At 37.3% G+C, this 25,099-nt stretch overlaps 1 protein-coding gene across 1 annotated transcript in view; it reads right to left on the bottom strand.

The window, feature by feature from the left end:
• Positions 1 to 23,680, bottom strand: part of OR10J5 (olfactory receptor family 10 subfamily J member 5) — a 69,608-nt gene extending 45,928 nt beyond the window's left edge. Inside the window, 1 exon segment of the mRNA XM_089299381.1 lies at positions 23,552 to 23,680. Coding sequence (XP_089155507.1) covers positions 23,552 to 23,680 — 129 coding nt within the window.
• Positions 23,681 to 25,099: the final 1,419 nt, after the last annotated feature.

The following is a 25,099-nucleotide window of genomic DNA, read 5'->3' as shown; positions in this document are numbered from 1 at the left end:
GTTTTTAAACTTAGGCCAAGGAGGAAATATTTACTCATATGACAAAAAATGAATTTAATAAAATTTTCCTGTATTCTATTTTTCATTAATATATAAAATATCTGAGGTGGGTAACTTTTATAAAGAAAGGGGATTTGCTTAGCTCACAGTTTTGGAGGTTCAAGGGCCTGCATCTAGTAATGGTCTTCTTGTTGGCAGACAAGACAGGGAGCATGGCAACAGACAGGGAGAGTGAATGTAGTGTGTGTGTGTGTGTGTGTGTGGTCTCTCTCCCTCTTCTTACAAAGACTCTAGTACTCAATCATAGGGGCTCCATCCTAACGAAATTCTCTATTCTTAATTGTCACTCAAAGGATCCACTAATAAACACCACATTTGGATTAACTTTCTACCCAATTAATGACTCACAATGAGAATTAAATTTCAGCATAAGAATCCTGGGAGTACATGCTCAAATCATATACACATCATTTTTCCTGAACATTAAGTAAAATAATAAAAGCATCCTGAACCCACTTAAAACTACATTCAGAAAGCTCACTTAAATTTATTTTAATGATAATAGTATTCCATGGTGAAAATGACTAACTAGAACTTCACCGCTGACCTGTGGACCTTTTCCACAGGTTGATGAGATGCAGCTTCCTAGCTTAGGACTATATTTAGTATATTTCCTAGCTATTTTGCCTCTGAGAATATTCAGAATAGCTCCTGCCAACAGAATGTGTGTAAAAATGGCACGTACCACTTCCAATTACAGTAAAGATACAAGCAAAGCTTTTTCATTGGCTTTCTCCCATCTTCACCTGAAGATAGAACATCCATCACAGGATTATGATTCCCGGAGAAGAGAAGGCCCATCCTATGTAAGGTCCTTGAATCATGATTTGGAAAACAGCCTTTTGCCAATCAGGAGTACACACTTAAATTTTTCACATAAACAAGAAATAAAATTACACAGTGTTAAGCCATGAGACTTTTCTAGTAAGTATGTTACCTCAGTAAGTGTTATCTTTGACTAACTTTAGTGCTTTCTATTTTCAAGTTTTTCTTTGTTTCGTGCAAAACAAAACTCAAAGATGCATAGAAGAGAGATTTGCTTTCACAAGGTTGGTAATCAATAAATATTTTTACCAAATTTAAGTTTCTTGGAGCTTTTAAACCTATTTCTTCTTCATAAACATTTTAATGGTACATCAAACAGTCATATACAGAAGTGTATGAGAAACCTATGAAACCTCTCTAACAAAAAACATGGTATATACCTTGAAAAGCAATGCTCTTTGCTCTTCTTCCTCCCTTCCTCTGAATATTGACCAAAGAACTTAAAACAAATTGAAAGTTGTTTGTGGATATCCAAGATGGCTGAATAGGGAAAAGATGAGCTGATTTTTGCTCACAGGAAGATAACAGAAGAAAAGCAGAGTAACTGCACCCCCAGGGGAGATTTGGAGAGAAATTTGCAGGGAAATTGCATAGAAATAACCAATACACTGTAGAGCAATGAGCATAGTACAAACATCAGTAAGTGGGAACATCATAGGCAACTCCCTCAACCAGGGAATGGAGAAGACAATATCTTCTTAGAGTGAAACAGTCCAGGAGGCCTGGACTGGGTGGCAGTCTGGAATCTAGAACAACCTCTTGAGCTCCCTGGCCCCAGACAACATAAGACTCTGAATGTCCACTGAAGGAGCAGACACTTCACTAAGCCACAGAGGCATATTTCAAAGATGAAAGCTATCAGAGGAGAAAAACCAACAAGTGTTTCCACAAATGCTTAAAAATAAATATAAGAAACATAGAACATATATATAAGAAATATAACATGAACACAGAAGACAATACGAGTTCCCAACAGAAACACAAAAATACCTCAATAATAGATGATAAAGACAAAGAGATTGATGAAATACATGAAAAATAAGACAAAAGAATTATCATAAGATAAATAAAAAACAATAAGAGGTAAATTCATGAGTTAAAGAAATCCACACATGGCATGGATGAAAAATTTTGCTGAGAGATAGAGACATTGAAGAGAAATTAAACTGATATGTTGGAAGTGAGGAATCCAGTAAGTCAAATAAAAAAATACAGTGAAAAGCCTTAATGACAGACTTGGTGGGACAGAAGAAAAATATCTGAGCTAGAAGACAAATCTTTGAATATATCTCAGTCAGACCAAAAAAAAAATAGAAGAAAATAATTAGAAAACTGAAAACAGTCCTCTAGATATATTGAATACTATCAAATGACCTAACTTATGTGTCTTAGGAGTGCCTGAAGGTATAGAAAGAGAGAATGTATCCAGTGAAATAATAGCAGAAAATTCACCTAATTTGGAGAAAGAAAGGGACATCTGGAGACAGAAAGACATAGAACTCCTAATAGACATGACTAGAAAAGGTCTTCACCATGATACATTATAGTTAAACTCTCAAGAGCAAAAGATAAGAAAAGAGTCTGAAATATGAACAAGAGAATCTTCGATTAAACTAACAGCTGATTTCTCATTAGAAATCCTACAGGCGTTGCTTCTCGGCATTTTGGCTACAATCAAGTATAGAAATCCTACAGGCTCGGAAACAATGGAGAGACATAGTTCAAGTCCAAAAAGAAAAAAAAAAACCGTCAGCTCAGGACTGTGCCCAGCAAAGCTCTCATTTGTTAATGAAAGCGAAATAAAGACCTTCCAAAAAAATTTGCCACCACTTGTCCAGCCTTACAAATGATATTTAAAACTGTGCAACACACAGAAACATACCTCACCAAAAAAAGATAGACACACACACACACACACACTGTACATGGAAGAAAGGAAAAACATATTCCATGCTAATGGAAAACAAAAAATAGCATGATCAACCATCCTAATATCAGACAAAATGGCTTTTAACAAAAAAAGCTGTTAAAAGAGACAAAGAAGGGTATTATGTATTGATTAAGGGATCAATTTAATAGGAAGATATGACTCTAGTAAATGCATATGAACCCAATCCCAGGACACCTGGCTATTTAAAACAAATGTTAATGGATCTCAAGGGAGATGTAGGTTCTAATACAGTAATAATGGGGGGGGGGGCTTCAACATCCCACTTTCCCCAATGGACAGATCAACTAGACAAAAAAACAACAAAGAAACAAAAAGTTAATCTTCAATAGAGATCAAATGGATCTAATTGATATCCAGAGAGCATTTTATCCCATAGCTACGGAATAGATATTCTTTTCATTATTGCATGGAACGTTCTCTAGAATAGACCATATGCTAGGCCATAAAACAAATCTAAACAAATTCAAAATCATTGAAATTATACAATGTATCTTTTCTGATCACAATAGAATGAAGTAGGAAATTAACAAAATAAGAATCTCTAGAAAATATAGAAACACATGGAGATGTTACAATGGACAACACAGAAATAGAAAGAATCATCAGAAAAAATGACAAATGGCCATATGCCAACAAATTAGAAAGCCTAGAAGAAATTGATAGATTTCTAGACACATACAATCTATAAAAATCCAGTCATCAAGACACAGAAAACTAAACAGACGAATAACCAAGGTGGAGATTGAATCAGTAATAGACACTTCCAACAAGAAAAAGCCCAGGATCAGATGGCTTCACTGCCAAATTCTATCAAACTTTTAAAGAACTCCAATTCTTCTCAAACTATTCAAAACAATTGGAAGGGATGGGACCCTCCCAAACTCCTTCTATGAGGCCATTATCACCTTAATTCCAAAACCAGGAAGAGATATAGCAAAGAAAGACAACTATAGACCTATATTCCTCATGAACATAGATGCAAAAATCTTTTTTTAGCTTTTATTTAATAAATTTAAATTTCCAAATTACAACTTTTGAATTATAGCAGCTTTTTCCCCACATAACCTCCACCCACCCACAACCATCCCATCTCCCACTCCCTCTCCCATCCCATTCATATCAAGATTCATGTTCAATTATCTTTATATACAGAAGATCACTTTAGCATATACTAATTAAAGATTTCAACAGTTTGCACCCACACAAAAACACAAAGTATAAAGTACTATTTGAATACTAGTTATGCCGCTAATTCACATAGTACAACACATTAAGGACAGAGATTGTACATGGGGAGTAAGTGCACAGTGACTCCTGTTGTTGATTTAACAAGTGACACTCTTGTTTATGGCGTCAGTAATCACCTGAGGCTCTTATCATCAGCTTCCAAGGCTATGGAAGCCTTTTGAGTTTTGAGTTAGCCGACCCTGAGTATATTTAGACAAGGTCATAGTCAAAGTGAAAATTCTCTCCTCCCTTCAGAGAAAGGTACCTCCTTCTTTGATGACCCGTTCTTTCCACTGGGATCTCACTCGCAGAGATCTTTCATTTTGGTCCTCTTTTTTTTTGCCAGAGTTTCTTGGCTTTCCATGCCTAAAATACTCTCATGGACTCTTCGCCAGATCCAAATGACTTAAGGGCTGATTCTGCGGCCAGAGTGCTGTTTAGGACATTTGCCATTCTATTAGTCTGCTGTGTATCCCGCTTCCCATGTTGGATCGTTCTCTCCTTCTTAATTCTATCAGTTAGTATTAGCAGACACTAGTCTTGTTTGTGTGATCCCTTTGACTCTTAGACCATTCATTATGATCAGTTGTGAGTTGAAACTGATCACTTTGACTAGTGAGAAGGCATTGGTACATGCCACCTTGATGGGATTGAATTGGAATCCCCTAGCATGTTTCCAACTCTCCCATTTGGGGCAAGTCCGACTGAGCATGTGCTGAACTGTACATCTCCTCCCTCTCCTATTCTCACTCTTATATTTAACAGGGATCACTTTTCAGTTAAATTTAAAAACCTAAGAATAATTGCATGTTAATTGAAGAGTTCAACCAACGGTATTAAGTAGAACAAAACAATACTAAAAGAAATAAAGTAGTAAGCTGTCCCTCGACAGTCAGGACAAAGGCTTATCAAGTCATTGTTTCTCATGGTGTCTATTTCACTTCAACAGGATTCCTTTTTGGTACTTGGTTAGTTGTCGCCAATCAGGGAGAACATATGATATTTGTTCCTTTGGGACTGGCTTAATTCACTCAGCATGATGTTTTCGAGATTCCTCCATTTTGTTACAAATGACCGGATTTCATTTTTGACTACTGTATAGTATTCTAAAGAGTACATATCCCATAATTTCTTTATCCAGTCTACTGTTGATGGGCATTTAGGTTGATCCCATGTCTTACCTATTGTGAATTGAGCTGCAATAAACTTTGAGGTGCATACAGCTCTTTTATTTTCCAATTTAATTTCCTTTGGGTAAATTCCAAGGAGTAGGATGGCTAGGTTGTATGGTAGGGTTATATCCAGGTTTCTGAGGAATCTCCAAACTGACTTCCATAGTGGCTTTACCAGTTTGCATTCCCACCAACAGTGGGTTAGTGTCCCTTTTTCTCCACATCCTTGCCAACATCTCTTGTTGGTAGATTTCTGTATGTGAGCCATTCTAACTGGGGTGAGGTGAAGCCTCATTGTGGTTTTGATTTGCATTTCCCTGATGACTAGTGATTCTGAATGCAAAAATCTTCAACAAAATACTAGATAATTTAATCCAACAACACATCACAGAGATCATTCATCCAGATCAAGTAGAATTCATCCCTGGTCCAGGGAAGGTTCAACACATGTAAATCAATAAATATGACACATCACATTGACTAATTGATGGATAAAAACCAAATGATTACCTTAATAGAAGCAATTGAAGCATGTGATAAAATAAAACAAACTCATGATAAATTTGAAGAAAATTGGGTATAGAAGGAAAATTCCTTAGCACAATCAAGGCAATATATGACAAACACACAGCCACCATCATATTGAATATGGAAAAGTGAAAAGATTTCTACTAAGATCTGGAACAAGACAAGTAGGTCTTTAAGGCTTCCTAGTCTGGCTGAAAAGCCCATGAGAGCTTTCCATTCAGGCATGGAAAGACAAGACACTGTGGCAAAAAATGTTCTACATGAAGGATCTCTGTGAGTGAGACCCCAGCAGAAAGAAGTGGCCATCAAAAAAGGATGTACTTTTCTCTAAAAGGAAGAGAGAATGTCCACTTTGCTTATAGCCTTGTCTAAATATTGATGGAGATTATGGATTCAAAATGCCTCCCTAGCCATGGAAGCTCATGTGAAGAGCCTTGGGTGATCACTGACATCACACATAAGAGTGTTAATTGTTAAATTAACAACAGGAGTCACTGTGTTCTTACTTCCCATGCAGGACTTCTGTCCTCAATGAGTTGTATTATGAGACTTAACTGTAAAACTTGTTCTCAAACAGTTTGTGTGTGTGTGCATGTGTGCATATTGTTGAAATCTTTACTCAGTATAGAGTTGTTCTTCTATGTATAAAGTTAACTGATAATGAATCTTAATGGAGAATGGGACAAGGAATGAGAGAGAGGAGGAGGTGAGGTGGGAGTGAGGACAGGAGGGTGGATATGGTGGGAAGAATCACCTAAAGTTCTTCACCTAAAGTTGCACTTATGAAATTTGTACTCATTAAATAAAAGTTTCTCTGAGGAAAGAATAAGGAGCATCAGCATTAAAAAAGGACAGTGGGACACTATCTGCACCTAACCTATATTGTAGAATATTTATTCTGGGGGTTTTGTACCTTGTATTCCTACTCCCCTGTCTCCATGGGGTACAAGATCTATTCCAGGAAAGTTACATCAGTGCCCATTCTCCCGATTCCTGCTGTATTGTGAAGTCCCAGGTTGGTCAGCTAATGAAGAGCAAGTCATCCCACCTCCATCCTCACTTCCTGCTTCTTACATAGAAATTCTTCTTGGAAATAAGCACAAATTTTGGTGACCAGCAGATAGCTACAATGATGAAAGGGTAACCTCTAGGAAGCTGGCGCCATGGCTCAATAGGCTAATCCTCCACCTATGGCGCCAGCACCGCGGGTTCTAGTCCCGGACAGGGCACCAGATTCTGTCCTGGTTGCTCCTCTTCCAGTCCAGCTCTATGCTGTGGCCTGGGAGTGCAGTGGAGGATGGCCCAAGTCCTTGGACCCTGCACCCGCACAGGAGACCGGGAGAAGCACTAGGCTCCTGGCTTCGGAACAGCCTCAGCGCACCAACTGCAGCAGCCATTGCTGGGTGAACCAACAGAAAAGGAAGACCTTTCTCTCTGTCTCTCTCTCTCTCACTGTCCACTCTGCCTGTCAAAAAGAAATACATTACTTTTAAAATCTGAGCAGGAATACCAGAGACTTAACTCATTTGAGGAAAGAAATTTCACAATGTTATCCTGGCCAACGTATTAAACAAACAAAATATACAAATAAGAACAATAAGTCTTGAAAGAAGAGATCAGTACCCACAGTTACCACAATATATTATCTAAAACATTTCAACACAAAATTTTGAGATATGTAGAGAATCAGGAAAATTTGACACATAGAAAAAAATGGGATAAAAAAAGCAAACAACACAGGTGCTGTAAAGTAGCCCAGATGTTGGATTTAGCAGACAAATACTTTATAACAGTTTTTTTTTTCAAATATTTAGCCATCTATTTTAAAGTCAGAGTCACAGAGAAGGAGATACAGAGGCACACACACACACACACACACACACGAGAGAGAGAGCGAAAGAGAGAGAGAGAGAGATTGAGATCTTCCATCTGCCAGTACACTTCTCAAATGATCTGCAAGGGCCAGGGCTTGGCCAAGCCCAAGCCGAAGCAAGGAGCCAGGATCTAGGAACTTTTTATGGGTCTCCCATGTGGGTGCAGGGGCCCAAGGACTTAGGCATATTAGCAGGGAGCCGGATCATAAGTAAGGCAGCCAAGACACAGACTAGCGCCCACATGGGATGTTCATGCTGAAGGCTCTTGTGTTTCACCACAACACTGACCCCAATCACATCTAAAGATTAAAGGAAAGTATAATAACAATGACACCACAAATAAAAATATAATTAAATAGAATTTTTTTAAATCAACTGTAAGGAAAAATTTACTAAAAGAATTAAAAAATAGTTTCAAGGGGTCAACACTGGCATCCCGTAGTAGAGTGTCAGTTCAAGTCCTGGCTGTTCTGCTTCCAATTCAGTAACCTGATAGCATGCCTGGGAAAGCAGTAGAAGATGATCCAAGTCTGAGGGACCCTGCCAGCCACAAAGGCCACCCAAGTGGTGTTCCTGGCCCCTGGTTTCACCCTGGAGTAGCCCTGGCTATTGTGGCCAGTGAATCAGTGGGATGGAAGATCTCTTAGTGTTCTCTGTTACTCTGCCTTTCAAATAAATAAAATAAATCTTTATAAAATAATAGATTTGAGTTTGCAGAAGAAATAATTAGTAAACTAGAGGTCATATCAAGATAATTTGTGAAATATGAAGAGCAAGAAATAAAAACAAGTAAAAATGAACAGAACTACTGATAAATATGGGACACTATTAAGAATACCAAAATTAGCATAACGGTAGTATCAGGGAACATGAGAGGAATAAAATTCATAAAAGAGTCTAACAGTTCTCAAGTTTGAGTAAAAATCATTAATCCAAGAATCTCAGCAGCCAAGAATCTCAATAAGCTCTCAGGAGGATTAATGCAGAAACTCATGCCCAAATGCATCATTGCCAAGATGTTAAAAGCTAAAATAGAATAAAATGTTGAAATCAGTGAGACAAAAACAGCTTATATACATACAAGAGAGTTCCAATCAGATTAATTCTCATCAGAAAAAACAGAGGTGAGGAGCCAGTAAGGTGACAGGTTCAAAGTCCTTAAGAAACTATCAGCCAAGAATCTTGTATGTATCAAAACCAGCTTTCAAAAATATATCCTAGGTAAATAAAAATAGAGAATTGAATTATTTGCTAGCATCTGCTTTACAAGAAATACTAAAGGAAGTTCTTCAAGCTGAAATAAAGTGACATTAGATATAATTTTCATCCAATGGGAAAAAAAAAACAAAACAATCTATACTGGTAATTATATAGCTAATTATAAAAGATGTATTTTTCTCTATGTATATTGAAAGAAAATCTGAATAAAACAATAACTAAGATTTCCATTTCTAGGATAATAAATGGAGAATTATTTTTCCTTACTCGCTTACTAAGTAGAGTTAAAACCCAGGACATTACGTTGGAAACCAACTTAAAAAGATTTTGAAAGGTGGAGACAAGGAGGAGGATGAACTATGGACCACAGGAATGAGGAATGATACTATGAGTTCACTGTGTTTTCTTTTTGCCTCATATATCCCAGACTGAAAACTGGAGAAACCAGCAATCTGGAAATGCCAATGGCCATAGACAACAATGTTCTGAGAAAAGTCTGCTTTCTCTAAACACAGGGCAATGAAAAGGCAACGTACTAATATATGAAATAACTACACTATTCCAACAAAATACCACAGGGGAAAAATGTCTGCTTCCTCAATCCCACCACTGCCATCAAAGACCAAATGGAGAGCCTAGGTCATCTTTGCTAGGCTATAATGAGACATCCTAGTATGCCCTGAAGTGATGACAAAAAAGGTCACATGAGTAACCAGGAATTTGATCTCTTGTAGTCATTAACAACACCTTTTCTCCTAGACTCAGTGCAGATTATCTGGAGAGGTTGGACTACCCCTACCTACAGGGTAGTACCAGAGGAAGCTAATGGAAAGCCAAGATTTTCATCATCATTCAGCAGTAAGAAAGACATCCCCTACAGTTTCCGTTGAAGCCTCATTGGGTATAGTGAAAGAGCATTCCTCCACCTCTCCCAGCCAAGGTGATATCAGTTCAGACTCGACAGGAAGTCTGAATGCTCATCCTCACCAAGCAGTTCCAAAGACTCCCCCACCCCCACCCCCACCCCAGAATTCTTGTCAACAGAAGCTGAGTGGGGAACCTGGACTCCCAATCCCACCTATCAAATGGTAGTAACCCCTTGAGCTATCAGAATGTCAGAGATCTGCTAAAACACAATATTAAAAAAGACATAGAGTTTTATAACATAATACGGTACCAAAATATCCAAGTTTCAGTTAAAAATAGTTTATGATACCAAAGACTGGGAAAACTTCAAACTGAATGAGAAAAGGTAATGAATAGATGCCAACACAAACATAACACAAATTCTGGAATTATTTTACAATGAATTTTTAAAAACCATCATAAGTAATTTCAATGAGAATTAACACACTTAAAGCAGATGAGTAAGCAAAAAATCTCAGCAATACATAGAAAGTCTTGACAAAGAAATAGGAAATATAGGTAAAATTCAAATAGAAATTGAGAACCAAAAAATATAATCAAGTTTTTAAGAGTCAAAGTATAGTCTCAACAGAAGAATGGAAAGAACTTTAAGCAATTTGTGAACTTAACATAAAGCAAAAGAAAGTTCTCAATCTGACAAACTGAGAGAAAATCAACTGGAAACTCATGGACAGAGTCCAAGGAATCAGTAGAACTGTAACAGAAGATCTAATGCTCATCCCATCCCAGAGACAGATAAAGGGGAGAGGGACTAAAACATGAAACATGATTGAAATGTATGCAAATTTGTCAAAATCCATAAATCTGTAGACTCAAGAACCTGAGCAAGTTATAACTAGAATAAAACTAGGCATATCCACACAAAAAAATCAAAGTCAAATTTCTGAAAATAAAAGACAAAAAATTCAGAAGCAGTTAGAGAGGAATGGTGAGAACAATGTGAATAGCAACAGGTATCTCCTCAGAAACTGCAAAGGAAGGGAGGGAGTTGCATAATATTTTTTGAGGCTGAAAAAAATGAACTGTCAACCAGAATTCTATATCCAGTAAAAATAATTCTCAGGGATAAAAGAGATACCAAGTCACAGAGAAAAGAAAACCAAGAGACTTTGTCATCAGCATGCTTACCCTAAAGGAATGGCTAAAGGAAGATCTCTAAATTGAAAGGAAATAAAAGAGGACTTCTGGAACATCAGGGAGGAAGAAAGAACAAATAAACAGAAATATAGGAATATCTGGTAGATTTTCCTTCCCTTGATTTTCTAAACTGTCAGTTCAGACAAAAATAACACTGTCTAACATGGCTTTCAAAGCATGTAGAAAAAAATTTGAGACAAATATATTACGAATGATGAGAATAAAGGGGCTTCAGTCATAGCTATAGGAATCTACACATGAGATACAATAAACTACACACACATACCCCTATACACACATTGTGCCTATGTCATGTTCCTTATAATATTGTACTATATTTACATAAGATGTAATTATTAATTCTTGGAGGAAACCGAACAAAATATACACAAGGCCTCTTGAACTATCATTGTAACAATGTGCCTATCACATACTGCGAGGTTTGTATTACCTGATACCCAAACTGCAATATTACAAAAAATAAAATTCAATAATACTTGTTTCAAGGATTCTGAGATGATGAGATAGGGAGAAGGCTGATTTTTCTCATGGGAAAATATCAGAAAAACAGGGAAGTATCTGCATTCCTAGGAGATAATTGCACAGAAGTTTTCAGTGGAAAGTCTACAGAAAGAACACAGAATCCTCGGTCAGTCACTGGTGGGGAAGACATTTTGGCAAAGCAAGGTAAGAGGAGCCTGCAGAGGCCTGTGCTCTGCTGGTGATATTGCCTAGGAGAGAATATCATGATCCTAAAATGTACAAGAGGGAAATGTTTTATTACGTTGAAAAGTTCTCCAATTAGATTGACAGAAGATTTCTCATCAGAAATCCTACAAGATAGTAGAGAATGGAAATATACAGTCTATATACTTAAAGAAAAAAAAATCTGTCAGCCCAGGATACTATACCCAATGAAGCTCTCATTCATAAATGAAGGTGAAATAAAGACCTTCCAAAACAAACAAAAATTGACAGAATTTGACACCACCCAGTCAGTCGTACAAATGGTATGTAAGGATGTACTACACACAGAAACAGAGGGACATAGCCAGCATCATGAAATAATATGAAGGCAGAACACCTCCTAGTAACAGCACAAAGTAGATATAAAACAATAGGAATATTTTTGGAAAAAATGGCAAGACCAAGTCATCACTAATCAACAATAACCTTGAATGTAAATGGACTAAACTGTATAGTTAAAATATATAAACTATATGAATGGATTAAAAAGCAAGACCCATCTATATGCTGCCTAAAAGAAACACATCTCACCAACAAAGATACAAACAAACTGAAAGCAAAAGTTTGAGAAAAGATATTCCATAGAAACAGAAATCAAAAACAAGAATAGCTATCTTAATAGCAGACAAAAAATATGCTATTAAAATTGTATATATGAGATACATGAAATATGTTTCCTTTATACAAATTTTAAAAAGTAAAAAAAAAAGTGGCAAGGGCATTATGTAATGATTAAGGAATCAACTCTAAGATATGCTTATAGTGAACACATAGTAAATGCATATACACTCAATAAAAGGAGTACCCAACTAATTAAAAGAAATGTCAATGGATCTAAAGGAGGGCATATGCTCCAATATAACAATATGGGAGAATTCAAAACCTCACATTCATCAATGGACAGGACAACTAGACAAAAAATCAATAAAGAAACAACAGAGCTAATCTACACTATTGACCAAAAAGATCTAATTTATATCAACAGAACATTTCATCCCACAGCTGCAGAATACATGGTTTTTTTTCACCAGTGAATGGGACATTCTATAGGTTCCATAATATGCTAATCCATGAAACAAGTCTCAACAAATTTAAAAAAATTGAAACCATACCATGTATCTTTTCTTTTTAAAATATTTTTTTGAAAAGCACAGTTTACAGAAAGATCAAGAAGGGGGCAGGGAGAGAGAGTGGCAGAGAGAGATCTTCCTTCTGCTGGTTCACTCTTCAAATGGCCTCACTGGTTGGAGTTGGCCAGTAGCTAGAAGTTTCTTTTGGGTCTTGCATGTGGGTACAGGTGCCCAAGAACTTGGGCCATCTTCTGTTGCTTTCCTGGGCACATTAACAAGAAAGTGCATCAGAAGGGGAGAAGCTGGGACTTGAACTGATGACCATTTCCAATGCTGGAGTTACAGGCAGCACCTTAATCCATTAGGTTACAGTGCTGATATCACCATGCATATTTTCTGACCACAATGGAATGAAGCAATATTTTTTTTAAAAGATGTATTTATTTATTTATTTATTTATTTATTTAAAAGCCAGCGTTACACAGAGAGAGAAGGAGAGGCAGAGAGTGTAAGAGGTATTACTTCCGCTGGTTCACTCCTCAGTTGGCCAAAATGGCCTGAGCTGGGCCGGTCTGACCAGGAGCCAGGAACTTCCTCTGGGTCTTCCCACATGGGTGCAGGGGCCCAAAGACTTGGGCCATCTTCCACTGCTTTCTCAGGCTGAAGAAGCTCCTGGCTCCTGGCTTCAGATCAGCGCAGCCTTGACCAGCAAGACAGGACTAGTGTCCCGGATGTGTCTGACCACACTCAGACAGATGGTGAGTCTTCACTCCTGCATTACTCAGTGAAGTATGAGCACTTGTTTGCTTATATTTCTCTTCACCCACTTTCTTCTTATTATTATTATTATTATCATTATTATTATTATTTTGACAGGCAGAGTGGACAGTGTGAGAGAGAGAGAGACAGAGAGAAAGGTCTTCCTTTTCCCTTGGTTCACCCTCCAATGGCCACTGCGGCCAGCACGCTGCAGCCAGCACACCACGCTGATCCGAAGTCAGGAGCCAGGTGCTTCTCCTGGTCTCCCATGCGGGTGCAGGGCCCAAGGACTATTTTGATTCTAAAACCAAAGAAAGATACCACACAAGGAGAAACTATAGACATATCCTTAATGAACACAGATCCGAAGACTCTCAATGAATACTAGCAAATCTAATTCAAAACCACATCAAAAAGATCATAAATCATTATCAAGTGGGATTTATCCCAGAAATGCAGAATTGTTCAATATTTGCAAACCAACAAACACCATAAATCACATCGAAAAGAAAAAAAATATGGTTATCTCAATAGACGCAGAGAAAGCATTTGATAAGATTCAACACACCTTTGTGACAAAAAAAAAAGACCCTCCACAAATTAGGTATAGAGGAAACATTCCACAAAATTTATAAAGGCTATAAATCACAAACCAATAGCCAATATCAAAGTGAATGGGAAAAAGCTCAAAGAATTTCTCCTCAGATACAGAATAAGAGAAGGATGTCAACTTCTCCACTCTTATTCAATATACTGCTGGGAATTTTAGCAAGAGCAATTAGGGAGGAGGAATAAATGAGGACATCAAAATTGGAAAAGAGGAAGTCAAATTATCAATGTTTATAGATGACATGATGTTGTACACAAAAGAACCAAAACATTCCACCAAAAAAGCTGTTAGAATTGATAAACCAACTCAGCAAAGTTGCAGGTTACAAAATAAACATACAAAAACAGTAGCTTTTTGTATGCTAATCATAAACTCACAGAAAGCTAAATCAAGAAAGAAATCTATTCATGATAACCACCAAAAACAAAATCAAATATTTAGGAAGAAATTATCCAAACAAGCAAAAAATCTCCACAATGAAGATTATCGAACATTGATGAAAGAAATCATCAGGACACAAAAAATGGAAAGATATTTTTTGCTCATGGATCAGAATTATCAATATCATCAAAATGTCCATAATACCTAAAACAAGCTACTGATTTGATGCAATCCCTATCAAAATACCAATAATATTCTTTACAGAGCTAGAAAAAGCAATCCAAAAATTCATGTGGAATCACAAAAGACTCAAAATAGAGAAAACAATCTTGAACAAGAAAGACCAAGCTGGAGGCATCATAATATCTTATTTCAAAGCATATTACAAAGCATATTACAAGTAATTAAAACAGCTTATTACTGGTATGAAATCAAAAGCTGAACATGATGACCATATTGTAACAGCTAATCTTTGATTCAACTACTTATACACTACAATCTTCTGAACAACAATATAGAGATTCTTCAGAAATCCAGTATATGACCCAATCATCTACTAAGAATTCACTCAAAGAAAATGAAATCAGAATATGAGAGTTATTTGTACCCCCACATTTATAACAGCTCAATTCACAATAGCTAAGATATGGAATCAATTCAGGTGTTTATCAAATAATGATTAGATACAGAAATTGTGGTGTATATTTATGCTATGGAATCCTATTCAGCAATAAAACAGAATGAAGTCCTATCTTTTGCAACAAAATAGATGCAACTGGAAGTGATAATGCTAGTGAAATAAGCCAGTCCCAAAAATACAGATAAGTTTTCTCTGATATGTAGTAGTGAATCTAGAATACAAAGAAGTATAAGAATGGAACTGATATAATACGATTTTATTACTGTTTATAGCATTTGTGTATATTCCTGTGTAATAGTTGTCACTCTACATTTTACTTGTTGAACAGTATGATTAGTGGGGCATTAAGTTTGTGAGTACAAAGTAAATGGAAAAAAAGAAATGAAGGAGGAAAGTTTGAGGGAGGAAGGAGGGAGCAAGTGTGGCTATCTTCTTAGAATTGTACCTACAAAATAAACAAAATCTGTTCTCTTTATATTACCAAAATTAAAAAAAAATTAAAGAATTAAATGCAGATCAACATCTCTTCTGAATATAGATGCTAAAATCCTCAACAAAACACTAACAAACTTAGTCCACCACAGCATAGAAATGCTTACATACCATAACCAGGTAGCAATTGTCCAAAGAATGCAAGATTGGTTTAACAAATGATTGTATCCATACAATGGAATGCATTTTAGCCATAAAAAGGGATGAAGGAGGGGCCGGTGCCAAGGCGCAGTAGGTTAATCCTCCGCCTGTGGCACCAAAATACCATGTGGGCACCGGTTCTAGTCCTGGCTGCTCCTCTTCCAATCCAGCTCTCTGCTAATGGTCTAGCAAAGCAGTAGAAGATGGCCCAAGTCCTTGGGCCCCTGCACCCATGTGAGAGACCAGGAAGAAGTGCCTGGCTCCGACCATTGCCGCCATTTGGGAAGTGAACCAACTGATGGAAGACATTTCTCTCTGTCTCTCCCTCTCACTGTCTATAACTCTACCTCTCAAATAAAATAAATAAAATCTTTTTTTATTTAGTAAATATAAATTTCCAAAGTACAGTTTATGGAATACAATGGCTTTTCCCCCCTCCCATAATTTCCCTCCCACTCGCATCCCTCCCATCTCCTGCTCCCTATCCCATTCCATTCACATCAAGATTCATTTTCAATTATCTTTATATACAGAAGATCAATTTAGTATATATTAAGTAAAGATTTCATCAGTGTGCACCCACACAGAAACACAAAGTGTAAAATACTTTTTCAGTACTAGTTATAGCATTACTTCACATTGGACAACACATTAAGAAGGAGATCCCACGTGAGAGTAAGTACACAGTGACTCCTATTGTTGACTTAACAATTTGACACTCTTCTTTATGGCGTCAGTAATCTCCCTAGGCTCTAGTCATGAGTTGCCAAGGCTATGGAAGCCTGTTGAATTCACTGACTTTGATCTTATTCAGACAGGGTTGTAGTCAAAGTGGAAGTTCTCTCCTCCCTTCAGATAAAGGTACCTGCTTCTTTGATGGCCCTGTTCTTTCCACAGGTATCTCACTCACAGAGATCTTTCATTTAGGTCTTGTTTCTTTTTTTCCCAGGGTGTCTTGGCTTTCCATGCCTAAAATACTCTCATGGGCTTTTCAGCCAGATCCGAATGCCTTAAGGGCTGATTCTGAGGCCAGAGTGATGTTTAGGACATCTGCCATTCTATTAGTCTGCTGTGCTTCCCATGATGGATTGTTCTCTCCCTTTTGATTCTATGTTAGTATTAGCAGACACTAGTCTTGTTTGTGTGATCCCTTTGACTCTTAGACCTATCAGTGTTATCAATTGTGAACTGAAATTGATCACTTTGACTAGTGAGATGGCATTGGTACATGCCACCTTGATGGGATTATATTGGAATCCCCTGGCACGATTCTAACTCCACCATTTGGGACAAGTCCAATTGAGCATGTCCCAAATTGTACATCTCTTTCCTCTCTTATTCCCACTCATATTTAACAGGGATCATTTTTCAGTTAAAATTTAAACACCTAAAAATAATTGTGTGTTCATTACAGAGTTCAACCAATAGTACTAGAACAAAACAAAGAAAAAATACTAAAATGGATAAAGTATTACATTGCACATCAACAGTCAGCACAAGAGCTGATCAAGTCACTGTTTCTCATAGTGTCCATTTCACTTCAACAGGTCTCCTTTTTTGGTGCTCAGTTAGTTGTCGCCAATCAGGGAGAACATATGATATTTGTCCCTTTGGGACTGGCTTAATTCACTCAGCATCACGTTTTCCAGATTCCTCCATCATGTTGCAAATGACCGGATTTCATTGTTTTTGACTGCTGTATAGTATTCTATAGAGTACATGTCCCATAATTTTTTTTGAAGCTTGAATCTTTTTAATGGAAAATATAAATGTTAATTTTGACTTCTACAATTAAATTTGGTGACAATTAACAATGGTAGTAAATATCAAATAATTATTTCATTAGTAGACTTTGTAGGCAGAATGTAATCACAAGTGTGCCAATTGAAAAATATCGCAATACACAATGTGACAATCTATTGCATATTTAGCATCAACAAGATGCAATTATACTTTTTACCATTAAATATATTAACAGTATTATGTGCTTATTTTCCTATTTTATTTCTTTTTTAAAATTTTTTTAATGAATATAAATTTCCAAAGTACAGCTTATGGATTACAATGGCTTCCCCCCCCATAACTTCCCTCCCACCCGCAACACTCCCCTTTCCCTCTCCCTCCCCCTTCCATTCACATAAAGATTCATTTTCAATTCTCTTTATAAACAGAAGATCAGTTTAGCATATATTAAGTAAAGATTTCAACAGTTTGCACCCACATAGAAACACAAAGTGAAAAATACTGTTTCAGTACTATTTATAGCATTAAATCACAATGTACAGCACATTAAGGACAGAGATCCTACATGAGGAGTAAGTGCACAGTGACTCCTGTTGTTGACTTAACAAATTGACACTCTTCTTTATGGCGTCAGTAATCACCCTAGGCTCTTCTCATGAGCTGCCAAGGCTATGGAAGCCTTTTGAGTTCACCGACTCTGATCATATTTAGACAAGGTCGTAGTCAAAGTGGAAGTTCTCTCCTCCCTTCAGAGAAAGGTACCTCCTTCTTTGATGACCTGTTCTTTCCACTGGGATCTCACTCGTGGAGATCTTTCATTTAGGTCTTTTTTTTTTCTTGAGTGTTTTGGCTTTCCATGCCTGAAATACTCTCATGAGCTTTTCAGCCAGATCTGCATGCCTGAAGAGCTGATTCTGAGGCCAGAGTGCTGTTTAGGACATTTGCCATTCTATTGGTCTGCTGTGTATCTCCCTTCCCATGTTGGATCATTCTCTCCCTTTTTATTCTATCAGCTAGTATTTGCAGACACTGGTCTTGTTTATGTGCTCCCTTTGGCTCTTAGTCCTATCATTATGATCAATTGTGAACAGAAATTGATCACTGGGACTAGTGAGGTGGCATTGGTACATACCACCTTGATGGGATTGAATTGGAATCCCCTGGTATGTTTCTAACTCTACTGTTTGAGGTAAGTCAGCTTGAGCATGTCCCAAATTGCCCATCTCTTCCCTCTCTTATTCCCACTCTTATATTTAACAGGGATCACTTTTCAGTTAAGTTTCAACACTTAAGAATAACTGTGTATTGATTACAGTATTCAACCAAAAGTATTAAGTAGAACAAACAAAAGAAAAATACTAAGAGGGATAACGAATTAAGTTGTTCATCAACAGTCAGGGCAAGGGCTGATCAAGTCACCATTTCTCATAGTGTTCATTTCACTTCAACAGGTCTCCTTTTTTGGTGCTCAGTTAGTTGTCGCCAATCAGGGAGAACATATGATATTTGTCCCTTTGGGACTGGCTTAATTCACTCAGCATCATGTTTTCCAAATTCCTCCATCTTGTTGCAAATGACCGGATTTCATTGTTTTTGACTGCTGTATAGTATTCTATAGAGTACATGTCCCCTAATTTCCTTATCCAGTCCTCTGTTGATGGGCATTTGGGTTGGTTCCAGGTCTTGGCTATTGTGAGTTGAGCTACAATAAACATTAAGGTGCAGACAGCTTTTTGGTTTGCCAATTTAATTTCCTTTGGGTAAATTCCAAGGAGTGGGATGGCTGGGTTGAATGGTAGGGTTGTATTCAGGTTTCTGAGGAATCTCCAGACTGACTTCCATAGTGGCTTAACCAGTTTGCATTCCCACCAACAGTGGGTTAGTGTCCCTTTTTCCCCACATCCTCTCCAGCATCTATTGTTGGTAGATTTCTGAGTGGGAGCCATTCTAACCAGGGTGAGGTGAAACTTCATTGTGGTTTTGATTTGTATTTCCCTGATTGCTAGTGACCTTGAACATTTTTTCATATGCCTGTTGGCCATTTGGATTTGCTCTTTTGAAAAATGTCTATTGAGGTCCTTGGCCCATCTCTTAAGTGGGTTGTTTGTTTTGATGTTGTGCAGTTTCTGATTTCTTTGTAGATTCTGGTTATCAACCCTTTATCTGTTGCATAGTTTGCAAATATTTTTCCCATTCTGTCGGTTGCCTCTTCGTTCTCCTGACTCTTTCTTTTGCAGTACAGAAATTTCTCAATTTGATGCAATCCCAATAGTTAATTTTGGCTTTGACTGCCTGCACCTCCATGGTCTTATCTAGGAAGTCTTTGCCAGTACCTATATCTTGCAGGGTTTCTGTAATGCTCTCTAATAATTTGATGGTGTCAGGTCATAGACTTAAGTCTTTAATCCATGTTGAGTGAATTTTTGTGTAAGGTGAAAGGTAGAGGTCTTGCTTCATGCTTCTGCACATGGAAATCCAATTTTCCCAGCACCATTTATTGAATAGAGTGTCCTTACTCCAGGGATTGGTTTTGGATCCTTGATCAAATATAAGTTGGCTGTAGATGTTTGGATTGATTTCTGGTGTTTCTATTCTGTTCCATTGGTCTATCCATCTGTTTCTGTACAGTACCATGCTGTTTTGATTACAACAGCCCTGTAGTACGTCCTGAAATCTGGTATTGTGATGCCTCTGCTTTGTTTTTGTTGAACAAGATTGCTTTAGCTATTCGAGGTCTCCTGTGTCTCCATATGAATTTCAGCATCATTTTTTCCATATCTGAGAAGAATGTCTTCAGTATTTTAATTGGTATTGCATTGAATCTGTAAATTGCTTTTGGGAGAATGGACATTTTGATGATATTGATTCTTCCAATCCATGAGCATGGAAGATTTTTTCCATTTTTTGGTATCCTCTTCTATTTCTTTCTTTAAGGTTTTGTAATTTTCACTGTAGAGATCTTTGACATCCTTGGTTAAGTTTATTCCAAGGTATTTGACATAGAAAACCTGAACAGACCCATAACTGAGACAGAAATTGAAACAGTAATAAAGGCCCTCCCAACAAAGAAAAGCCCAGGACCAGATGGAGTCCCTGCTGAATTCTACCAGACATTTAAAGAAGAACTAACTCCGATTCTTCTCAAACTATTCAGAACAATCGAAAAAGAGGGAATCCTCCCAAATTCTTTCTATGAAGCCAGCATCACCTTAATTCCTAAACCTGAAAAAAGATGCAGCATTGAAAGAGAATTACAGACCAATATCCCTGATGAACATAGATGCAAAAATCCTTAATAAAATTCTGGCCAATAGAATGCAACAACACATCAGAAAGATCATCCACCCAGACCAAGTGGGATTTATCCCTGGTATGCAGGGATGGTTCAATGTTCGCAAAACAATCAACGTGATACACCACATTAACAGACTGCAGAAGAAAAACCATATGATTATCTCAATAGATGCAGAGAAAGCATTTAATAAAATACAACACCCTTTCACGATGAAAACTCCAAGCAAACTGGGTATGAAAGGAACATTCCTAATATAATCAAAGCAATTTATGAAAAACCCACGGCCAACATCCTATTGAATTGGGAAAAGTTGGAAGCATTTCCACTGAGATCTGGTACCAGACAGGGATGCCCAATCTCACCACTGCTATTCAATATAGTTCTTGAAGTTTTAGCCAGAGCTATTAGGCAAGAAAAAGAAATTAAAGGGATATGAATTTGGAAAGAACTCAAAATTTCCGTTTTTGCAGATGATATGATTCTTTATTTAGGGGATCCAAAGAACTCTACTAAGAGACTATTGGAACTCATAGAAGAGTTTGGCAAAGTAGCAGGATATAAAATCAATGCACAAAAATCAACAGCCTTTGTATACACATGTAATGCCATGGCTGAGGAAGAACTTCTAAGATCACTCCCATTCACCATAGCTACAAAAACAATCAAATACTTTGTAATAAAATCTTTTTTAAAAAAAAGGAATGAAGGAAAAAGGACTGACTCATGCTATAACATTGGGCGAATTTTAAATATATTATGCAAAGTGAAAGAAGCCACACAAGAGACCACATAGGGTATGATTCCAATTACATACTATGTCTTCAAAAGGCAAATCCACAAAAACAGAAAGTAGAATGGTGGTTGCCTCGGACTTCAGGTGTAAGTGAAGCAGGAGTGACTCCTAACAGGTTGATGGTTTCTTTTTATGGTGATGAAAATGTTAAAATATTAGAAAATCAAATTGATTTTGACAGATTTACTGTTATGTTACCACTATCAGTATCTAACGGTGTGTAAATTCTTTCAAGAAAGTTGGTTTGTTGCTATGTAAGTTCTATCTCAATAAAGCTGCTTTCAAAGCATCACAAAAGAAGTCCAGCAGTCTGTGCATAATTTATTACAGAAGTAACAACACTTTCTATGTACAACAGAAATTGCTACAGATATTAATTTACCACAACCCATAATACATATCCAAGGAAACTTAAGTGTGCACAATTTGTTTACAAAGGCAAAAAAGGTATATTTAAGAAATTTCATTAGTAGTATTTATGCTGAGATATGTTTAGGCCCAGAAATGATATGATAGGTTGTCTGGAAATTTATTTAAGTAGTATCCCTTATTCTTGAAAATGGATAAAGGAGACATGTGTGTGTATGTGTGTGTGTAAGTCTGGATATGGAAATGGGGGTTAGTCTATGGGTCTCAATCCCTGTTCTTCCTAAGTCTCTTCTGTCATTTTCATGTAACTACATGCAAATGTGAGTAAATAGCTTAGAACAGTGCCTAGTTCATAGTAAGTCAGTCCTACTAGTGTCTGCTAATAGCAGTGGAAATAGTAGTGGTAGTGGAGGGATGGTCAAAAGGGGAAAGTAACACTTGCAGAAGTTTTACAAATCTCACATTTACATGATCATATTAAGCTTAGGAATTACTATGTAATGTGATTCCCTGTATAGTGTTTGCTGCTTTAGAGACATTCAAATGTTAGTTCCCTCCACCCAATCCTAGCCTCCCACATGTGCACACATCAGCAGTAGAAAACTGAATTGGGGTCTAGAACCTTTTAAATATTTCTTTCTTAAAACCTGGGTCTGTGAGCTGGGCTCATTTTCTGGCTCTTTGGCTTAGGCTCATCTCTTCTGTGATTCCTTCTCCCTCTTCTTCCAAAGATACTTCTATCCTTCACTAAGATTCTACTCAACATTTCCCTGCATTCGCTGCAGCTATTCTCCCCTCTCATCTGTCTGGTTATAGGTTGAAAAAGGTGGGAGACAATTTTTCCTAAGTTGCAGAAGAATCTGTTAGAGGAAACAGATGTCATGAGAATTTTACTTTTATGATATTTTTTTTCTTTCTTTTCTCCCTAAAGTAAAGCCAGCCTACAAGGGAGCCAGAAGAAATGTGACCAGGTGTTTCTACTAGCCATAGAAAGCCAGGGAACATAAATTCAAGGTTAAGTACTTGGTTAAGTGTTCACCTACATTTGGATTAAGTTCATCTACAGTTGGATTAAGACCACCTAAAGTGTAACGGGCATGGCAGAGATGGGTGTCAGTATGCTTGTCCTTCTAACAGCCATGTTTTTACAACTTTCTGTGTGAGCCATGCTCTTCTGTTTTCTTGCTCTACTCTTCATTGTCCTACTGAAATTCAACTTACTTAGTTGAATACACATCTATATTCTAGTTTCATACTCTTGTTGGATTATTACAAGTAGGAATGAGGGCTCATTCCCTTGTGCCCAAGCATTCCCCAGCAGCAACTCTTACTGCCATCACCTCCCTCACTGTACACCTATCCCAGATTCTACACTTTGAGAACGTGGGTGTCTTTGGAGTACAGGCTCTTCCTGGCATAGAACAGTGACTTATACATTACAAATATTAGACCCTAATATTTTCAGTGAAAATATAATAACATTTTCTATTAGAAGAAATATAAATGCTTTTTAAAATTAAAATAATTCCATGGTAAATATTAGAATATTAAAGATATTTGCTAAGTGGTAGAAGAATAAATAGCCACCAAACCTTGTCTGGATGAGCTTGAGTGTACAAGAGAAGACAGTAGATGTCAGTGATGATGATGATGATGATGATAATGTTCATGATGATAATGAGGATGATGAAGAAGGTGATGAAGAAGAGAGCTCCAATCATTATGAACTATGGAGCACAACCTCTATATATTTTCTAGCATTCTTTCCTTTAGTCACCCTTCTTTAGCTTCATGGGGACTGTCTTTTCTATTTCTAACATTCCTTTATTTTTCTGGTGTAAGCCTTTGTATAGTTTTGTGACCATATTGAAAAATTTGGTTAAGATATATTGATACATGTGTATATGCGTGTCTGCAAAAAGAATTACAATATAATATTTACTTCCTACTGTGAATCTTTGTCAAAATACATTCTCAAAATCTAGTCTAGAGCAACAGACTTTTACCTTTGGTAAATAACAGACTTCTTTGAAAATCTAATTTTAAAAATGCACACGTGCCTCCACTCACAATATTTTGTCCACAGTTTCAGAGAGCTTGAAAACCTACTGAAACTTATCAAAGAACTCCTTAGGGATCTAAGCAAAATCAGCTTCAGAGTATTCCTAAAGGTTCATTAGGTGCTGATCAACACCAAGAAAATGAAATCACCTGTTAATGTACCTGGTCTTCCAAATGAAAGGAAAAGAAGAATTTAGGAGAAAGCACTGATTATGCCTAGGACCCTAGATTTCAATGGTCTGTTGGGAGGAGAAAAAAAATCAGAGATGACCAAAAATGTGCCTTAGGCATGCTTCTGTGATTAAAAAAAAATGACAAAAGTATAAGAAAGAAAATGAGAAGAATTGGAACTGAAGTAACTATGAGTAACTTATTCGCAAAATACAGGAAGGTGTGAAAACAGATGCCACTATGCCTGGGCTTTTGCAATACATCTTCTAGTTCTGTCACACAATGCAGATACATAGAAAAATACTTTTTTATTTATCTTATTTATTGATTTATTTAAAGGAACAGGTTTCATGTATTTCATACATGTAGTTTTAAGAACATAATGATGGGCCGGCGCCACGGCTCAATAGACTAATCCTCCGCCTTGCAGCGCCGGCACACCGGGTTCTTGTCCTGATCGGGGCGCCGGATTCATTCCCAGTTGCCCCTCTTCCAGGCCAGCTCTCTGCTGTGGCCCAGGAAGGCAGTGGAGGATGGCCCAAGTGCTTGGGCCCTGCACCCCATGGGAGACCAGGAGAAACACCTGGCTCCTGCCTTCGGATCAGCACGGTCCGCCGGCCACAGCGCGCCAGCCGTGGCGGCCATTGGAGGGTGAACCAACGGCAAAAGGAAGACCTTTTTCTCTGTCTCTCTCTCTCACTATCCACTCTGCCTGTCAAAAAAAAAAAAAAAAAAAAGAGAGAGAGAGAGAGAGAACATAATGATGCTTCCCACCCTCCATCCTTCACTCACACCTACCCCTACCCTCCCTTCTCTTTCCTTTCTTTCCTTTTAATTTTTGCAATGACGTACTTTCAGTTTACTTTATAATCACAAGCTTAATTATCCACTAAAAATATCAATACGAA

Source organism: Oryctolagus cuniculus, chromosome 7 (genome assembly GCF_051225735.1).
Source record: "Oryctolagus cuniculus isolate XC-2025 breed Fujian yellow rabbit chromosome 7, ASM5122573v1, whole genome shotgun sequence".
NCBI classification, from domain to species: domain Eukaryota; kingdom Metazoa; phylum Chordata; class Mammalia; order Lagomorpha; family Leporidae; genus Oryctolagus; species Oryctolagus cuniculus.
The sequence above is the reverse complement of the archived record's forward strand: the minus strand, read 5'-3'. Positions and strand labels throughout refer to the sequence as shown.